This window comes from Chenopodium album, chromosome 24 (assembly GCF_948465745.1).
Source record: "Chenopodium album chromosome 24, dcCheAlbu1.1, whole genome shotgun sequence".
Classification (NCBI taxonomy): domain Eukaryota; kingdom Viridiplantae; phylum Streptophyta; class Magnoliopsida; order Caryophyllales; family Amaranthaceae; genus Chenopodium; species Chenopodium album.
In genome coordinates this window covers 5,177,146-5,198,053 of record NC_137857.1, presented here as the reverse complement: position 1 = coordinate 5,198,053, position 20,908 = coordinate 5,177,146, and the positions used below count along the sequence as shown (strand labels likewise).

Genomic DNA, 20,908 nt, shown 5'->3' with positions numbered 1-20,908 from the left:
ATTTGACCGTCATTTATATATATATAAATATATACACACATATGAAATCATTTTATCTACTTCTAACAACCAACTGAAATATATATATTCACCATAAAATTTCATTAGTTGAATATACGATTAACAGCCTTGTTTAGAAATGTATGTATGAACAAGATGTTCTTTATAATACTACGTATTAAGTTGAAGAGTTTGTGTACGTACTTACTCCGTATTTTCTCTAAGAAACTTATATTGTAATTTCAACTATTAGATCTAACAACTCAAGCACCCCCACCAAAATACAATTAAATGAAAGACTCCAAGATCTAACATTTAATTTGAATAATACCAATAATTCCCAGATATAAAGTAGGAGCAATAATGAAGTAAAGTATTTTTTTTGGTAGGTTAGCTTAATGACATTAATATTCCATTTATAATATGTCACTATACACTAGGTAACCCAATATGGTTTTGTTAAACATGGGAATAATTCAATCTATTATCCCAAAACAGAATACTTATTTAGAGGAATTAAACTAATTGATTAAGGACTTGAATAACCATTATAATCTCTTTGAAGTTGCTAACAACAGTCCAAATGTGTCCAAATGAGTATTATTTTATACACTTCATAAGACCATATAGTAATATAATTAGGTTTTATTTTGGGGCCCAATATTTGTGGTCTTAAAGGCATTTGACCATTGCCAGATTTGGAATACTATAAATCATTAATTCAACTCTTTATTCCAATCAATGATATGTAGCAGTTGATCATACCATGCATTGGTGACCTTAACAAGGTCAGAAACACTGTCTTCAAAGCTTAATTTTTAACTACATACGAGTATCTATTTTCCTTGGCCCACCGGCTATGTATAAGTAGATAAACTACATTATGTTTTACTCCCTCCTTTTTTTTTTAAGTGTATCAGCTTAATTGACATTAGTTTTAGAAAAATGAATTGAATAGAGTAAAATATTATGTAAAGAATACGAGTATACATGTCTTTAACAATACTGAATAACATGTAAAAGCAATTGAAATTAAAAGGTGATTAATTACTAATCACAAATAATTTTTCATCCAAACATCTACCATAGTCCATATTCATAATACCACATTTTAAATTACAATGACACACTTGGTAAAGGAGACCCGTGTTCGATCTCTCACAACAACAATTGGGAGGGGACTGCAATCTAACAACCCAGAACTGATCCCGAATTCGGATTAACCCAAAAGGTGAATCGGATGGAACACCAAAAAATAAAGGGAGGAATTAAAAATGAAAAGTGATGTACCCATCAGTTTTACTACTTTTTTTTTTTTAACAAAAAATAATTATGAGTACGTAGTAGAAAGGCTAGAAACTAAATCTATATTTAGAATTTTATACTCCTATCAGATTAAGAAGATCTACTTCACTTTACAGATTTCATGTGGTGGAAGGAAAGTTCTACTTTTTGTTATTGGGTCATTACTCTTTTTTCTTTTTTTTTTTTTTAAGATTATTTCAGGATATTGTTTGGATCTTGGGTTGTGGAGCCAAGTTGCTACCCGCCCGGCCTCCCCCATCTCCTTTATTAATAGTTCAATATATATATATATATATATTTTCACAAAATCTTATATGTGGCTGGCCACACCGTGTGGCCAACCATTATAGAGGTTACTTCGTTTGTGTAATAGTGGTTACTCGTCAGTGTTACAGGGGTTACTCGGTCAGTGTTATGGGGGTTACTCGGTTAGTGTTATAGGAGTTACTCGGTCAGTGACACAAGGGTTACTTTGTTCTTTTATAAGTAGCCACACGGTGTGGCCAGCCACACACAAGACGGGCTGATATATTTTTTACTCGCATTAAACTTATTTAATTAATAAAATAGTAGTGGAAAGTTGGAAACCTTACCTAAGCTTACGAAGACTACGAACTATGCACTCATATAATCTACTTCTTATTGAAGGATTGTGGTCAAGTACATAGTACTATATATAAAACCTTGTGTTTGGGCTAAGTCCATTGTCCTAAGCCTAATGTCCTGAAATTACGAAAATACCCTCCGTGGCCCAATCCATCATAAATGGTTGCAAAGTATAGATTTACCCTTAAACTGTCCAATTAAATACAATTCATGCCACCTGAAAGTACAACTATAAATAGCTCTCTAATCATTAATGAAGGGGACTTTTTTTTTCTCTCTCTCTAATTACTCTTTCTCTCACTACTTTCTCTTTCTAAGAGACATTCGCTGACTTTAGCATCGGAGGGGCGTTCCCGGGTCACACCCTCGGGGCAGCTAACCCTCTTTGTTTTGCAGGCCTAGCTCTCGGACAGCAAAGCATAGCTGAGGGAAATTCGAACATTCATTGGGCCTAGCTCTAGGACATCTTGATTTCATTACCCGAACTCCCAGGAGCATCTCTGTTTTCCAGAAACACCTTGTATAATTATATTTTGATTAGTCAAAAATGTTGGATGTAAGTGTATTAATTATCTTAATCCATGAATTCTCATAATTTGGAAAATAAAGTCATGTCTATGTATAAATGTTAGAGAAATTTAGTATTAAAGTAGAGGAATAAGAAAGTACTCCGTAGCTTTATTAGTCGGTATAGAAAAAATTTCTATGATACATTTACCGTGTCGTGTCCCTTCTTTTCTTAACGGGTGTAAATACTTATAAACATATTTATAATCAACTATTAAATTATTTCATTATCACTACTACCTCCGTTACATATTAGTTGCAAATTTGGGCAATATTTATGAGAGATAAAATATTCCAAAGTTGCAACTAATATGTAACATAGGTAATACTTAAAATTGACAATCAAACAAGGTGGTTAAATTAAATTGGTGTCCCACCATGATCTTCCCGCCAAAACTAGTTCTAGTGTAAAACAACAAAATATGTGCGTGCCCAAGAAGAGTTGTGGTCCTTTGTGAATTAGCAGAGTTGCATAAAGGAAACAGTTGATTTACTACTTTCTTAAGGAACCAGAGATGCAAAAGGCCCACTTTCAACTAACTTGCTTTATACAAGTAACATGGAGTAACACAGCAGTCTAGCATAAACTTATTAAAAATTACTTTGTACGAATTACTTTCTTAATTCTTAATACTTTGTACTATTTAAAATTTTACAATTACCAAACACAACTATAATGCTACAACTTATTCCAATAATACTCCGTATAAAAATGATGTTTATAAGTTTATATTGAGTTGAAGTTAACAAATTAAAGTAGCAAATGAACATACAAAGTAAATATTTGTTATTGTAACATCTGTAAGTATATGATCATATAATAATTTATTTATTTTTTATTATTTATTTATTTATTTTTTTAAAGAAGTGTGTTAAAATAGGTAAAAAGTTCAATGTTACAAATAGGTATACGATCATGCAAATTTGAGTATGTAGTTTTATTTTACGGATTGCAATCTGTACTTGAATTTTATTGTATAGAAGTTTAAACTTTTGGTAAATTAATAAGTGATGATTGAATTTCACTATCTTAAAATAAAATTTGGTAATGAAAAGATATGAGTACATTGGGTTGAAAACGTGAGACTTCAACAGTTCAACTTGTGTATGCATCAATATAGAAGGTGGATGATTGAGAGAATGAAAATAAAAGGCACTGAGGAAGACCCAAAATAATTTTGATGGAAAGAATTAAAAATGACAAGAAAAGTGAGCATTATTGCAATTTGCAAGAGCAATGGATTAGCTAGATTATTGGTTCATATAGCCAATAACATCCATATGACTATATGAGTATAAAGCTTTAAAATTTCTTCTTGTACTATTATTGTTGTTGTTGTTGAATTGACTTTAAAGAAATTGACTAATTTTTATTGCCTATTATATAATTTCTTTGTTTATTTCTTCTTATATGACATGTTTTGACCTTAAAAAGTATTAAAATAAATTTCTTAATAGAAATTGAAGATATTATTTTGAAAAAATTCACGCATTGCACCTAAAGAAATGTATGTTCAATTAGGTATTTTTTTAAAAAATAAATAAGTACGGAGTATATGTATTAATTAAAAAGAAATTAATAAATTAAATAATATTGTTGATAAAAGAACGTGTTAGAAAGCTATTAATGACTTGATACAATTATTATTGCCTAGTATCAAAGTCTCACATAATCACTAAAATATATAAATCGGAAATATTAAGATATACATTAATGATATATTGATATCAGACGCCCAATATTTATAGAAGGGTACTCTGTACTATAATAATCAAGATAATGAGATATCATGAAATTTCATGCCATAATAACCAAAAGACATGCAAAATCTGATATAATTGTAGTTAGTAATTTCTATAGATATACGTCCTTTTGAAAATATATACTCGATCAAAACATAGTTATATCAAATCCCATTAGATTTATCCTCTATTTGTAATTTTAAAAATATTAAAAAGGATTAAACTTGATTGTTAATCAAAAACTTATTTTTACTTGAAAGTAAAAACTTATAAAAATAAAGAGAATAGACATAACTTGAATACCTCCAAATTCCCACCTCTTTAATCCTCTTCTTCCCCCTTTCTCTCTCTCTCTCTCTCTCCCTCTTTAAAATTCAGCTCCCACCTGTTTCCCACACTCCTTACTTTCTTCCCCATTTCACTCCAAAAAATAAAAAGAAACAAAAAAAAAAAAAAAGCTGCTTAAATAATGCTTGTTAATAGGTGAAAACACATAAATCTGGGATATTTTTGGTGGGAAAATAAAAATCTGAAATGGGTACTCAGATTTATGTAATGGGTATGTGTATTTTGGTGTATTTTCTGAGCTTAAACTTAGTTTTAGTGAGTTCAAGCTCAGTTTTAGGAAGAAAGAGTGAAAAAGGAACAGTTTTTATTGATGGAAGAAATGCCATTGGTAGAATTGATGAAGATTTTATTTGTGCTACTTTAGATTGGTGGCCTCCTGAGAAATGTGATTATGGTACTTGTGCTTGGGATCATGCTTCTCTCCTTAATCTGGTATATTTTATTTGCAACTCTTGTTAAACATCAAAAATATGAACTTTTAGCTTCTTTTATTGCTGTGATTTTGCTGAAAATTCTGTTTTAGTTGTATTACATTGTGATTCAGCAGGATTTTTATTATATAATCTGTTAGTATATGGGCGGAAAAATAGCCTTGGTTGTACCATGCTCAAGGCAAAACTGGAAGTAATTAAAAATTAAAAATTGTGAGAGTTCTTAGTATATTTATCTAGAAATTTTGCTTGTAAATTCTGTTTTCAGGTGTTTTTTTTTTTTTTTTTTTTTTTTTTTTTTTTTTTTTTAAAAAAAAAACCCTTAGTTTTTTTTGGCTAGAATACTTTATTTTTGATCTGTTTTAACATTTATTATGCACATTCTTGAAATTTATGTTGGTTTATGAATTTTATGTGCAGGATCTCAGCAATCAAATATTTTTAAAAGCAATACAAGGTGTGTTATATGCTCCTATCTTAACTTCTGTTGAGTAGTTTCGACAATTGCAATTACTGTGTTAATCAGAATTTGACTATAAGGGTGGGACATGAGTGTGTGTCCGTTTAAGTGTTTGACTCGGCTATTTTATGCATTTTATAAGCATGTTTTGTTGGCTCAAAATGGTGTCAACTGTCAAGTATCCATATGATTTGTATTGGATTATCCAGTGTTTAGCATGGGTACTTAAGGCAAAGTAATTGGTCGAGTAGCATAGGTGTTTTTACATGTAAAGTTGTATTTATGAAATTCCTTACTTGAAACATGTTAATAATGCAGCCTTTTCGCCTTTGAAGATTAGGCTTGGTGGTACTTTGCAAGATAAAGTGATTTATGAAAGCAAAGATTCTAAATTACCATGTAATCAGTTTAGCAATAGAAGCACAGAAATGTTTGGTTTTACTCCTGGATGCTTACCAATGAAGCGATGGGATGAACTAAACGCCTTCTTCGAAAAAGCAGGGTAAAGAAAAAAAGAATCCTGCTTGATCTCATCACCTGTAAATGTACCATGATTTTTGATTGTTAGTTATGCATTTGTTATTACACATAATTGAACTTTCTTCGTTCGTTTTCAGGGCATTGATTGTTTTTGGACTTAATGCTCTTGCTGGAAGAACTATTCAGTCTGATGGCTCAGCTACTGGTGCTTGGGATCCTTCAAATGCCAAATCTCTTGTTCATTATACAGTCGAAAAGGGCTATGATATTCATGGCTGGGAGCTAGGTGATCTACATATTTCAACTTGCTGTATATATTTTAAATGTTATAATAGTGGAAGTTAGTGAGTTTGTGTACTGTGTTCTTTGAGTTTAAATATCCTTCTGTCTGGCAGGAAATGAGCTTAGTGGAAGCGGTGTTGGAACACGAGTTTCAGCAGCTCAGTATGCATCTGATCTGATTTCTCTGAAAAATATGCTGGAAGAAGTTTACAAGGCTAACAAATCTAAGCCTTTGGTCATAGCACCTGGAGGTTTCTTTGATCAAAACTGGTTTACGGAATTCATAAATAAAACACATAACGACCTTGATGTTATGACACACCATATTTACAACCTAGGGCCAGGTATATTAGTATATTACATAGCATCACTATGTTTAATCAATCGTTTCTTAAGATCATAGGACAGAAACTGAATTCATTGCTTTTTGAATTTTATTATAGGAGTTGATACACACCTTATTGATAAGATCCTCAATCCATCATATCTTGATGGAGAGGCTGATACATTTAGAAGACTACAGAACATTCTCAGGAGTTCTGGGACTTCTGCAGTTTCATGGGTCGGGGAAGCAGGAGGTGCTTATAACAGCGGTCATAACCATGTTACTAATGCATTCGTGTTCAGTTTCTGGTATGTAATCGTTTAATACTGCATACACCAGTTCTTTGTTTGTGAGATTTTCCTATGTTTGACAGAAAAACCTGATAATTTGATGTTTAAAAACAGGTATTTAGATCAGCTTGGAATGTCATCAACTTTTGATACGAAAACATATTGTAGACAAACTTTGATTGGAGGAAACTATGGCTTGCTCAACACCACTACCTTTGTTCCTAATCCCGACTATTACAGGTTTGTGTGTTTGAAAACAGAACATTACATAGTTGCAATATTAGGTAAAAACTCTGATTTGATGATTGGTTAATTTTCTTTCTGCAGTGCCCTTCTGTGGCATAGACTGATGGGAAGAAATGTGCTATCAACAAGTTTTTCCGGGACAAAGAAAATCCGAACATATGCTCATTGTTCAAAATTATCTGTAAGTTAAAACTCTTACAAAAGTCAATTCATGAAAAATCAACAGCATTTGCCTTACAAATGGATCATTAAGTGATGTTTTTCTCTCATCTGCAGCAAGGGGTAATGCTGCTGTTTATCAACCTAGATGGAAATACAACTGTTGAAGCGAATGTAGGCTTCAATGGAACTTGGAGTCTTCTAAACAAGCACCCACATATCCACAAGAATAGAGCGATTAAGTGGCATCAGAAAGAAGCAACAGAAAGAGTAAGAGCCGAGTATCATTTGACTGCAAAAGATGGCGACTTGCAGAGCCAAACAATGCTTCTTAATGGAGAGGTTTTGGGTGTGAGTTCATCAGGAGACATACCTTCCTTAACTCCTTTACATGTTAACTCATCAGAGCCGATAGTTGTAGGACCTTTCTCGATTGTATTCGTTCACATGCCTTACATCATTCTTCCTGCTTGCAAATAAAAAGGTGGAACCAGAATGGTGTTCATCTTGTAATAATTGGTTTATCATTAATTCATAAATAAGTTTTTAAGGTATTAGCTAGGATAGTCTTAGTGGTGAAATCGAAATGGATTTCATCTGCTTCTGTTCTTGCATAGGTCATAAAACTTTGACCTATGGTCTATTGATTGTGCTTAGATTTTGATAACAAAAATCATAGCATCAAATTTATATCAAAAACTATACCTATGTTATGCCCTTTTGAAGCATTTTCAACTAATGCAAAAATCGATTATCTCTTGAAAAGAAAGCAGTCAACTTTTGGGCATCACAAAGAACAACACTTGCATAATTAATCAGTAAACTTAGATACAGCCAGGTGACACAGGATGTAAATGATACTCCTAGATCAGAACATGTCAATACCATCATCACTATCATCGCTCTCAAGTTCATACTTAGCCATCACCTTATCCATATCCTCGCAATACCCACATCTTATTACGTATGGAGGATGATAAACCGATGAACCAATACCAACACCATTGGGACGAAATTCATCTGAAGAAAAATGCACAAGATTAGCAAGCCATTTTAGTCCTTAAGACATGTTACAATCTAATAACAAAGAGAAAGGGTTAGCCAAGTTTAGATTAAACTGAACTAAGTTTTAATAAGGTTTAATAAGTTCCGAGGATATACCCTTAGAAACTTACCAAAAGAAATTGGACTTGGATTCAGGATACAACACTCAATCTCATCTTCTTCATATGAAGGAGAAGATAACAGATCGGCATAAAACAGCACTGGAGAAGAATCACCGTCTTTTTTACGAGCAAAGAAGTTCATATGAAAACCAAAAGCAAAGTGCTGTGCCATAGCCTTATAATCTTATATGGACTTTGGGAAACCATCTTTACATACTCATAATCAGCATCATCCTAAATACATTTGAAATAAAAATAATATATATCACCACATTATTAGCTAAGAAAATAAAAATATGCAAAAATAACTGAGAAAAGATAAAGAAAATATAACCTTGTGATTTGAATTATAATAGTCAAGCGCCACTTGAGCCCTTTCACGAGTAATTTCATTATAATCCATGTCTTTTGTATACCTCTCAATCATCAAATAACGATCAATAATTTTTTTTCAACACGTAATGTAATTAATGGTCAAAGGTATGCACGCATTAATGAGCATAAAAGTTAATCGTTTGTGATTAAAACGTAAACATGGGAACTTAACAATAAAAACATCGTTAGCTAAAACAAACTCCGTACCTTTTAGATTCTGGTTTATCACGACGAAAAAATTTGACACTGAAAATACACAAATGAAATTGGTTTAAATAAGCATGCATATTGTTATCTGTGACACATGATTTCCCTACAAAAAAAAAAATAATAAAAAAAATATCTGTGACACATGATAATTTTTACTTCGAATGAAATAGGGAGTCCTAACCCAAATACAAAATTTTTTGGGATGGTACAATAATTATTATTATTTTTTAAAGAGTAGTCATACGTTGAAATTCAATTTATTCAGTTCAATTCAGCTCCTAATTTTCTTCTCTTAGAAAATATGCAGTTCAGTTTAGTTCAATTCAGCTCAGTTCAGTTCTGTTTAGTGTAGTACAGTTCAGCAGAGTTCGGTCAATGAAAACATACCCTTATTTAAAATAAATAAATAAAGAAAAAAATGGTAAAATTAATTTTAGGTTTTTTTTTTTTTTTTTTTTTTTGAAAACAACTTTAGGAATTTTAATAGATTGGTTTCCTCATTTTAATCCTTTGTCGAATTTTTTTGGGGTTGAACAAGTTGAGAACACTTTTATTTGTCACTTCTTCCATGGGCGTGGGTCCCTAAAATATCACAACCTTGTATGAAATTTTGCGTGGTAATCTAGCATCCTCTGATTTTTCTCTCTTCGAGCAAATAAACGAGTTTTTTACTCAAACTTTAGAGTTTTGAGACCATTTTTGAACTTCGCTGTCATATGAATTTGGTTTTGGAGCTAAATCAAAGCTTTAAAGCTTGTAACAATGGCGAATTTCACCATTAAGCTTCATAAAGCTTGCAACTTTACTACTCAAAAACCAAGAAACAAAAATTACCAAATACCAATTCTTGTTCAACACCCTCAGAATTTCTTACACCAATTTCCCACAAAAACCCATTTGAAATTGAGATTGTTTCCTAGTTTTAAGAATAGAGAAATTGATTGTTTGGGCAAAAGGGTATGCAGTACTATCACTAGATTAAGAATAGAGGATGATGTTGATCAATCACTACCATTGGTTGATGAAATTGAGCACAATAGCAGTGAGAAGGAGGAGGGTTTTGAATGGAATTGGCCACCTTGGAAGAAATTGCCTCAAAGATATAAGCTCATTGGCACCACTTCCTTAGCTTTTGTCATTTGTAATATGGATAAGGTACTAAAATTTTTGGGTAATTTTTTATTGATTGATTGATTTTGTTTTTGTTGTTGTCATGCAATTCAAGTTATTTGGGCTTATTGGGTTGTTTTGAGTATGTTAAGGTTATTAATCTTAGTAGCAAGTGGGTTTTGTTGGAAATTTGAGGTTTGGGTTTGCCATAATGTTGTTTGTCATTGCATTTCATTTAGTTTTTGGTAGCAATTAAACCTTCGGTTGTATGATGTGCTCCCTAAAGAACATACAATTCAAAGTTAAAGAACATATCAACCAAAATCTCATCTTCATTCATAGATTGTTCCTGCTGATATCAGTGGCACTGTGGCAGTAAGTACTAAGTAGTTTATACAGAAAAATTTGTTGTTATGGTGGTTAATAATCATTTGATGGAAGGGTTTGTGTATAATTGATAATACTGGTTTAGTGAATTGTGTGTTGTATCAAGTATCGGGAAATTGGTTTTTAAGGCATTTAATGTTTTATGTCTTATGTGCATCTGATTTTTGTACCAGACTGAATACTTACATTTAGAATTAATCTGATCTCAATAGGTGAACTTGAGTGTGGCTATAATTCCAATGTCACACCAGTTTGGGTGGAATTCATCAGTGGCTGGATTGGTACAATCATCTTTCTTTTGGGGTTACGCACTAAGTCAGTTGCCAGGCGGATGGCTTGCAAAAATATATGGAGGCAGGTTGGTAATAGGTTACTATGGAGTATGGAAAATGGAAGGCTGAAAATGCCAATTAATATGTGATCTTTGCATAACAAATAGTGGCATTATTTTTGGCTTTCATTGGTCAGATAATTGGCAACCTTAGTCACATGTACAACAAAGCTGATTTGCTAATTCTTTAATCTATGGTAGTCTGGGAAGATCAGAGTCTTTTTATATGAAGATTTGATCTTTTATTACTCCAGCGTACTTTGGTTATTAGTCCGCTTGAGATTTATGTTTCACTTTATTCTTGCACAACAAAGGGAGAGCCTTCTTGCTTTACTGGTTAATTCCTTATGCACTTTGAACTCTGAAAAAAAAGATGTTTCCTACATTTTAAATACAAAGTAGCTCATAAGAGTTATAGGTTGGACATGTACACAACAAGCCCTAGTTACATGATGGATTTTCATATGCTGAGGGGGATTTGGTTGATCTGGTGGTAGTGTAACCCAAAAAACAAAAGTACATATTGCATGATAAATTAATAGTATAAAATTTTCTCTCAATTGTCAAAGATTATGCATCCATGTAGACGACTATCTTTTTTCGTCGATTCTTTTTAATTACTGGTTATTTCACCCTCTTTCCAGGGTTAAAACATGCTACTTGTGTCGCCATGATTCTCTGGGTAAGTCTCCTTAAGTTGAGTATAGTCCTTTATGTAAACATTCCCATTAGTTTGTACGCTTATTCAAAATGAACATTAGAGATTTTGAGCCTATTTGATTGTTTCTATTGCACCAACTAGGCAACTACCTGTTTAGATCTAAACTTTGATTGTACTAGAGATATTTACTACTTGATGATTAGACACCATTATGCTTTCGAGGAACTTAGCATAAGATAGTGGTATCTGCTCTCACAGATGATTTTTATGGTATCTTTTTCTTGCTAAATGTTGGAAAAGGGTATAGGTTGTGTATCCAATAACATTCATTATCCCCTATAAAAATGAAGATCTTGTAAGCATTTTTGTCTTTCACGCATCAAGTTGTGAAGATTAATGAGTCATTGTGTGACTGTTGCTACTATCAAACAATTGAGCAGCTTGCTGTGTAATTGTGGTTTTATTGTTTTTATCCACACTATTATCTTATGCATCTAATATTTGGTTAACTTACTACGACCTTGTCCGTGAATTTTAAAATAGATTTTGGTTATCAATGTCAATTTTGCCATTGGGAAAAATGAATATATGAGAGTATATGACTGCTTGCAGTAGGCCAGTACCTCTTTGTAATTGTAACCAATAAACTAGCTGGCATTTCTTAAAGTAAAGGATCAACTACCATTGTGCAAATGAGAACTTTCCTTACCCTATTTGAATTGAGATATAACAGAATCTCTGCATCACTAATAAATATAAATTGGACACGCCTTCAGATTTATTGTTGTGCTTGAACAATTATATACTTCCTCCGTTCTTTTTTACTTGACCCGCTTTGACTTTTACACTATTCACCACCTCTCCTTTGACCGTCTTTTGTGAATAGTATGTAACGAAAAACATATTCATGTGAGATCTTATTGAATTTGTCTCAATAAGTACTATCATGATATATAACTTTTGTAATTTTAACTTATGGAGAATTAAAGTTATTGATCGCGAAAGTTTTGCATTGGCAAGCGTGATAAAAGAAACAGGTCAAGTAAAAAAGAACAGAGGAAGTAATGCATAATGGTTGTGAAGTTTGAGCATGAAAAGCTTATAGGTAACAAGGTCATTGGTTTATGTATTAGTAAAGTACTCACTACTCTGCGTTTGCTATCTTGTATGTGTTCAGTATGTGATGAACCAACAATGAGAGACAATTTGCAGACTCAGAAAAAAGAGGGGACAGCTATGCACTAGTAGACAATTGCAATTAACATTCCACTAGGAGAGGAGGCAACATGAAATAGCAGACCTGAGATACTCCAACATAATGGGGCCAAAATACATTATTGTAAGGGTAGTGCTTGAGTATATAAGAGAAGTAGGGTAGCAGTAGGAAGTTAGGCAGAAAATTAAGTAATATTTTGAATGTGAGATTAGTAGCCTCAACCTACCATTCAGAGTTATAGCCTAAAGATATATATATCTTTCTAACCTTTTGCTAGTTTCAATAAAAAAAACTCAAGCTTTCTTATTAATCTTACAATTTATTACAATATTTACAGCACCAATACTTAGTCTATAACACAATATCTTCTTGTTGTTTTCTGAAGACATACTTATATACCCATCTAACGGACCTGACAGTGTAGAAATATATAGAATTTGAAGGGGAGGGGGGTATAAGAGAACTAAAAGCTGTCTGTCTTAGTTGATGCATGAATCCTATCAGTTTATTGCATCCTCTACATAATGTATCCATGAAACCTGAGTTACAGCATTTTTTTAATTTACATTTGACTGATCCAGTGATTGTTTCCTATTTATTGTTCCCTCATTCTTGTGATTCTTTACACACTTTCTACACATGTGGGGTCTCTAATATCGAGATCCATGTGGCATTTTGTTCTCATGTATGATGTATGTACTTCTAAATACAGGCAAGTTCTTGCATTTGGAGTTTTGACTTGGTCATTGGCTACAGCATTCATTCCTGTTCTAGCTGGATACATGCCAGGACTAGTTTTGTCTAGAATATTGGTATGGTAATTACTTGATTTCCTCATTCCCGTTCTAGCTGGATACATAATGTCACTCTTAAAATTTTCATTTGTATTTTTAATAATCTTTGAGCTACCTCATTGATTTTCAATTGAGTTCAACTTGTATTATACTCAATATTAAGTGGTTAATTATTGAGCATGTAATTGCATTGTAATTCAGGTTGGAATAGGTGAAGGTGTTTCTCCATCGGCTGCCACAGATCTGATTGCCAGGTATATTTATTGTAAGAAAGTAGCTTAATATGGTATGAATTAAATAATCCTGTTGTTATTTTGACATCAATTTAAAATCATGAAACCTTTCCAGTTAATCATGTCTTGTAAAGGTTTCTACTTTATTTTTTTTTAGGTTTTTTTTTTTTTGTTTTTTAATTAGTGATATGCCATCAACTGATTGTGGTTCAATAGCTAGCAGGTTTTTCATTTTCCATGTGATTTTGTGCTGGTCATTTTCTCAATATTAAACTATAACATGTCATATCCAAAGCGCCTCGCAACACTACTTCTAAGAAAAAAAAAATTAAATTAAGGGGTGAAAGTTTTTGTTGAAATACACTCAATTCACAGAGCTAGTGATATCTTAAAGTAAATCCAAGTGGTATCATAAATGTTTTGGCAGATTCTTTGTAATTCCTTGTCCATAACTATGCATCTTTAAATTCATAGTTTGGTTGGCTAGATATGCTTGGTTTGCTTTCAAAATTAGATAGTTGACTTAGGTCATTAGTCATTACATCATTTGAGTCCAATTGTGCTGCTCCCTATCTGAATTTTATGAAATTGCTTGCTTGATGTTTGTCAGGATTATGCTCTATGCAATGTATTGTCTAATAGAAATTTTCTGTTGCTGCTACATGTATAATTAGCTCTGTATGCATTTTCTCAAGGTCTAATTTCTGTTAAAAGGCAACAAAGCCAACAATGTTAGCTAATATCTTTCTTCCTGGTATTTTTCCCTCGGTGGTTATGCAGATCCATACCTGTCGAGGAGAGATCACGAGCTGTTGCATTTGTTTTCGGTGGACTAAGTGTAGGAAGTGTAGCCGGGTATTGCCTTATATATTTATTCTTATTGTTTTTCTGTAATTGGAGTAGGTAGACTTAAGATTCATGACTCTGTCTTACATTGTGCTTTACGAGTGCAATTGTTCCTTTTACTAATTCTCAGAGTAATTGATCAAAAAGGAAAACCTGTAAATGCAGGATAATCGATTCATAAATTGATAAATGTAAATGGTGCAGGATTACTGTTTTTTTTTTTTTTTTTTTTTTTTTTTTTTTTTTTTTTTTTTTTTTTTCTTTCATCTGCTATTGCATAGCAAAGAAAGCATGGTACTGTGATGAATGTCAAAGATATAACAAAAGGAAGACAACAAACTTGTGTCAACATTGGCTGGGTGACTCTATATTATAATATAGTTTTCCAATCATACTTTCTGTGTTTGATTTTTCTTCAGGCTTCTCTTGGCTCCTCCACTTATTCAGAATTTTGGCTGGGAATCTGTATTTTACCTATTTGGTCTATTAGGAGTAACTTGGTGAGCTCTTGTAATTTTTATGCTACACTGTGTGCTCCTTTTTAAATAAGTTCTAGCTCCGGTAATTTTATGCTACACTTTGTGCTCCTTTTAATTAAATTCTGTGACATCCGCTGCAAAATTATGAATCACTCAAGTGTTTGAATACCAATTTTCCATGTTGCATAATCATTTTTTCCATTGTCAAACCATCTTACTAGAGTATCTACTAGGTTCATACATCTAATGTGTTCAGAGTTCAGACCTGCTTGTGTTGGGATTTATGTCATGATTTTGTTCTTATTGTTGAAACATTCAAGTGTTTGCTCTATTGCACATGCATTGCTCAGCTTGTACCGTTAATATTGACTCTCCTATATGTAAAGAGGGGAAAAAAACTTCTCACTTATCAACTTCATTTGAAAGATTTGTGTGAGTGTAGGAAAGAGTAGTTTACTTTCTGGTTAAAGATGTAGATATCTGGCTTGTGAAGAGCTAACTGGTACAGCTATTTGATATGTTTATGGGAGTCAGTAACTTATGGAGTTATGGGTTTTAAAATGATTTTGATACAATAAACAATCAAGTTGTATGTACTACCTGTTATCTTGCTGGATATTTAACATGGGCTTCTTTTTCCATGTGAAAGTAGTTTGATTGCTCTATTTTGCACATACTCTTAAGATTCTTGCTTGGATTTTCATACCAGTACAATTTCACTTGCCAATGTCAAATTTGACTGAAGTATAACTTTTATACCCAAAAAAATTACTTGAAGGTTTTTGGGATTTCAGTATATTGAAGGAGGAGAGACTAAGTCAGCTGCTTCCACTATTCCTAGTAAGCTACGATTATTCTCTCCCTTTTTCACACCCTGTTTGTTTTCAAAACCTTTGTTTTCAAATGTAACTGCATTTTCTTACAAATGGTAACTAACATCAAGTGATTCTTTCCTGATTATCTTCTGCTTTATCCTCCTTCAGTAGCGAACATTTATAATTATATTTGTATATTGTCTTGACAATATCCTTGTGTGCTGGGATACTTTTTTCTGAAACTGGCTTGAAACTCTGTGGAGTGGTCCAATGATAACCTGAGGCCTGTGAGTGCCAAGTTAAAGGTGCATCATGCACGTTATGTTACCAATAAAATAATAATCCAGGTGTAGTACTGTATATGTGCTAAGCCTCTAGCGCATGTATAAGAAGTATCCTTTTAGCTCATCCTGATTGACAATGAAATTTATTACGGAGTATATGTCAATTAGTACATCTATTCTTTAGGAAGCCTGTGAATTTTCTCCTTGTTTTGAAATTGACTTACATCTGTCATGCATACATATTGGTATGTTTTTGTCTACATTAATGTGTTACTTATTCACCCTAAGCCTCCATGCCGGACTCTAAAATTAAGCCTTGGTGACCTTTTCTGAAAAAAATCATGCAAAGTCTTTGGAAAATGGAAATGTCAAATACTTAAATTTATATTGTGCTGGCACCTGTAGCCAAGTCTTTGTAACAAATCTATGGGCCGCACTGATTCTGAATAACACCCTGGAGGCATGGATATAAACTAATTGATATGTAAAATTCGTATGTTATATATTGAATTGATGATTGCTATTCTTTCTAATAGTACTTCTTTTCATTTTAGGTGTAGAGTCTACATCGAATAAGAAATCATGGTTAGATTCCTTGGAGGAGCAAAACAGCTCATTGAAGGTAAGAACAACATACTCTGTTGTGTAACATAGTAATAAATATTTTGATTGTGCAATCTTAAAATTAACATCAAATACTCCCTCTGGTTGTCAGTAACTGTAACACTTTTCTTTGGTCTTTTTCGTGGTAAATTCCATCTCTCTTTGCCTCTCCTGAGTCCTGACACATGGGCAAAGATTCCCATTTGATTACAAGTCACCTTAATAATCATTTCATTTATGGAAGGACTACTGCTTTTCTGTTCAACCTTAAACTTGATGACTTTCATGTTCTAAATAAGCAGTTTATACATGTCAAGAGCCATTAACATGGTTTTGCATGATTCTATTTTCGCAATCAGATCCTGCTGTTCAGAGCTTACATCTTTTCCTCTTGACACTTTATTAGCTCTTTTGGTATCTAGTGTAGTGCCAAAGAAACTGAGATAAATGTGAAACAGTGCAAGAAGAAAGTAAGATTTTACTGCCTGTTCTGCTGACTCTTGATTTTGATGCTCCACTTCATGGAAAGGAGATAGCCACATTTCAAATGATCTTTCGAAGAACTTGATTGATATTTTCATGAAAGAATCTTCTTCCTATGGTGCAGGAACATATTTATTGTTGAACATATGTTATGGGGAGGATTAACATGGAGTTTGCCATTAGCTAGAAATTTATTTGATAGCTTTAGATTAGTAGTGTATAGTGATCTCTTCTAAAGTGGAATTTTTGTAAGTGCAACTGCACTATCTGCTCAAGGTAGCTGTGTCTCGTGTACAAAATTTGCTGAAAGCCTGAAACTTATAGCACACCCTCGAGGATTATGTCAATATGTCTAGGCTTTATGAAGTGAGATGTCCGTTAAATCTTCTCGAACTTATCTATAATTAATTATGCTCTATGAAATTGACAAGATGAGTGAAATGCAGAAATGCACTAGATTTCAACGGTTTCAGAACATAGCTCTCTTTAATTTCTTAACTTTCATTTTACTAGATATTGTTACTGTATGGCTGGAAAATGCATGATTTTCTCGTGTCTTGTGCATGGCAGAGTATACGATAAAATGTTGCCAAATTGCTGATCTTCCTTTTTCATTATTCAATTTATTAGGTCAAGAGATTGCTTTTAAATCTTTGGACTCTTAGGATTGGTTATTTCCTCCTTATTTACAGGATGTTCCATGGAAAGCATTTTTCCGAAGTCCAGCTATTTGGGCTATGATTTATGCTCATTTTTGTGGAAGCTGGGGGCACTATACTTGCCTATCTTGGCTGCCTACTTACTTTAGGTAAGTACATTGGGGTAATATGATTACAAGGGGAACAAAACTGTTATCTATAGTTGGACGCTATATATGTTCTGTTTAAACTATTTCTCTTGTAGTCTTGAAATTTTGACTGGTTTGGAGAAACACTGCGTTTATCTGACGTTCCTCACAGAATGATACTCTTGAAATTTCTTAAGAGAAGTATAAATCATGTAAATGGATGCCTAGGAGACTGGGACAATTCATTTGACGAGTTGGTGTCTGCTTTGGTCATCTTTGTTTTCCATATGTTTAATGTGATAAAAGCATTGACATTAGTTTTCGTTTCTTGCAGTGAGGAACTTAATCTTAATTTGACTGAAGCTGCAGGGGTAAGCTTTAAATTCGGGTGCTGCACTCAACCCCCTTCTCTTTCCCTCTCCCCCTTCCCCTTCTGTTTTCAAAAGTAGAAGGCCAAATTCAGATCAGGTGTGTCATCAATGTAATTGGCCTGAACCTGTCCTACCAATTACAAAGGAAAAAGATAGCGTAACTATTTTAACTATTTGACTCATAATATACTCCGTTACTCTATTCATAAAAGCCAAAAAAGGAGTTTTGTGCTTCTTACAAGGGAACCCAAATATGTCTTGTTTAACATCTCTGCAGTCAAAGTTATTCTTTATCTTGTGGTGGTTGAAGTTGGATAATTTTTTACCGTTTATTTAGCTAAACCTCATGTCCTTGAATTGGACGTTTGAAAGACATGCATGTCCTGTTCTTAAACATTGCTGTACTGAATTGGGAAATGTCTCCCTTGAATATCCTATACTGAATGTTAAATCAAAAGCTTATGTCTTTTATACTTTCTGATTCAGGTTGCTGTACTTCCTCCATTGGCTTCAGTTATTACTACCAACCTTGCCGCACAATTTGCTGATAATTTGATTTCTCGTGGAGTTGAGACAACCACAGTAAGAAGTTCTTACATGGCCTAAATGATTACATCCTGCTTATAATCTAAACTTCTAATATGAGCAGTAATCAGCTCTTCAACATTCATTGTAACAAGAGCAAAATCATGATCTAAAATCATGAATTCAACTAGAATGTAATTACTATTTGAAGTAAAAATTGATCCCCCCGTCCTATAAACTTTTTCAGTTTTTTAGATGTCCCAGTCCCAAACATCAATGTTTATCTCATTTTGCCAACCTTGCCTATAAGGCTATCTCACTCTCTGTATAACATTGAAAGCTATCATACTTAAGCTAATATTAGGTACATTGACAGTATTTTCTCTGTCCTGATATTTCTTCAGACGTCCCTTTTTCTGCCGTTCCTTAATCTCGTGACACATCTTTGAGTTAAAGACTATCTTCTCTCGATCCTATCAACCCTTAAATCCTTCGATCCCTTTTTCTTTCTCTCTCTTTTTATTCCTCTCAATCAGCTTTAAATCTTCTAATTGTTAGTACAGGAGTGCAATTTCGTATAGTTGTTTTCTTGGGCTATCCGCCATATCAAGCAGCCAAACATGCTATGTAGCTTTTGTACTTATAAACTCCTTAACTTTGACCAGCTCTACGTTGGTTCCGATCTGTTGCTCACCTATGTATACTTTGCTTTCACATTGTCGTCTTTTTATCTAATGACTTGTTTTTGTACATGAAGGTAAGAAAGATTTGCCAAGCTATATCCTTTCTCTCCCCTGCTTTCTGCATGACTCTTTCCTCGTTAGATTTAGGGTTACCACCTTGGGAAGTTGTGGGGCTACTAACTGGTGGTTTAGCCCTGTCAAGTTTTGCTTTGTCCGGTAATATGTTACAAATTTGATATGTTGTTAAATTTTGAATTTTTGAGCAAGTTTATCTAGGGAGAACACATGCTTAATCGCTATGGCCCTATTTTGATGCAGGGCTCTATTGCACGCATCAAGATATATCACGTGAATATGCAAGTGTGCTTCTGGTATGAATGTTAGCATCCCCGTTTTTATAGACATGAATTAGTCTGAATCAAATTAGTGAGGATGCATGAAGGGGCTTTAATAATGCAGTCAGAATACTATATTTAAAAAAAAAAACTCTTGCACAGGATATATATTAAGAAAGGATTACTGCAATGATGAATGTTTTCTTGCTGTTTCTGAGGATGTTAAAGTCTATAGTTCAAATGATGCTTTCTCCTTCTTGATCCTAGCTTGTTGACGTTAATTTGTGCAAGAAATATTTTCCTGAGTCATTTAAATGTTCTCTTATCTTCTAATCACTGATGTTAATATAGGGTATAACGAATACTGTTGGGGCAGTACCGGGCATTGTTGGTGTGGCTCTCACGGGTTATCTACTCGATTCAACTCATTCATGGAGTGTATGCCCGTCATCATTACCTTTCATCAATTGTTATCGTGCCATGACCTATGTTTTGCTTACTTTTATGTCATTTTATTTTGCAGATTGCACTATTCGCACCCTCGATCTTCTTCTACTTGACAGGCACTGTAGTTTGGTTGGCATTTGCGAGCAGCAAACCTCAAAGTTTTTCCAAATTAGAGTAGACAACATTTAGCGAAATTCATGTCTTAATCTATTTTCACATTGTAAATGGCCTACATAATATTTCCTGTCTGTAATTATATGAAGGAATAGTATCTGAATTCTTTCACATAGGAGATTATCAGAAATGTATTGAACGTTTGAATGTACCAAAGCATTAATAATTACGAAGTAGAATTTTGATTAATACTAACTACATTTCCTTGAATGTGTGTTCCTAGTTGATTGTTTTTTAAACTGCCATTAACATGGGAGTAAATTTTGTACTAATGGTCTTTTCTGAAGAACTTTAAATTTCAAGGGTATATTGAGTAATTTTTTTTTATTTTTTTTTTGTAATTATAACAAG

General features: G+C 33.2%; 2 protein-coding genes across 2 annotated transcripts; both read left to right on the top strand.

Annotated features, from left to right (window-relative positions):
- The first annotated feature begins 4,544 nt into the window (after positions 1–4,544).
- Positions 4,545–7,961, top strand: LOC145611675 (heparanase-like protein 3). Its single transcript, XM_081667024.1, has 9 exons — positions 4,545–5,001; positions 5,421–5,457; positions 5,779–5,962; positions 6,078–6,226; positions 6,336–6,566; positions 6,666–6,855; positions 6,952–7,077; positions 7,165–7,264; positions 7,360–7,961. Exons 1-9 carry the CDS (start codon positions 4,756–4,758, stop codon positions 7,720–7,722), a joined length of 1,626 nt encoding a protein of 541 aa, XP_081523150.1. The 5' UTR covers positions 4,545–4,755; the 3' UTR covers positions 7,723–7,961.
- Positions 7,962–9,608: 1,647 nt separating this feature from the next.
- Positions 9,609–20,757, top strand: LOC145612032 (putative anion transporter 6, chloroplastic). Its single transcript, XM_081667410.1, has 15 exons — positions 9,609–10,148; positions 10,703–10,848; positions 13,411–13,510; positions 13,694–13,746; positions 14,506–14,580; positions 14,991–15,071; positions 15,829–15,890; positions 16,704–16,771; positions 17,928–18,043; positions 18,357–18,393; positions 18,880–18,975; positions 19,676–19,817; positions 19,920–19,972; positions 20,288–20,374; positions 20,460–20,757. Exons 1-15 carry the CDS (start codon positions 9,756–9,758, stop codon positions 20,559–20,561), a joined length of 1,611 nt encoding a protein of 536 aa, XP_081523536.1. The 5' UTR covers positions 9,609–9,755; the 3' UTR covers positions 20,562–20,757.
- Positions 20,758–20,908: the final 151 nt, after the last annotated feature.

Coding starts and splice junctions, on each gene's coding strand:
- LOC145611675 (XM_081667024.1), top strand. CDS start 4,756: ATGGGTACTCAGATTTATGTAATGGGTATGTGTATTTTGGTGTATTTT. Junction 5,458..5,778: donor ATTTTTAAAAGCAATACAAG/GTGTGTTATATG, acceptor TTAATAATGCAG/CCTTTTCGCCTTTGAAGATT. Junction 6,856..6,951: donor GCATTCGTGTTCAGTTTCTG/GTATGTAATCGT, acceptor GTTTAAAAACAG/GTATTTAGATCAGCTTGGAA.
- LOC145612032 (XM_081667410.1), top strand. CDS start 9,756: ATGGCGAATTTCACCATTAAGCTTCATAAAGCTTGCAACTTTACTACT. Junction 10,849..13,410: donor GCAAAAATATATGGAGGCAG/GTTGGTAATAGG, acceptor TTCTAAATACAG/GCAAGTTCTTGCATTTGGAG. Junction 18,976..19,675: donor GTGGAGTTGAGACAACCACA/GTAAGAAGTTCT, acceptor TTGTACATGAAG/GTAAGAAAGATTTGCCAAGC.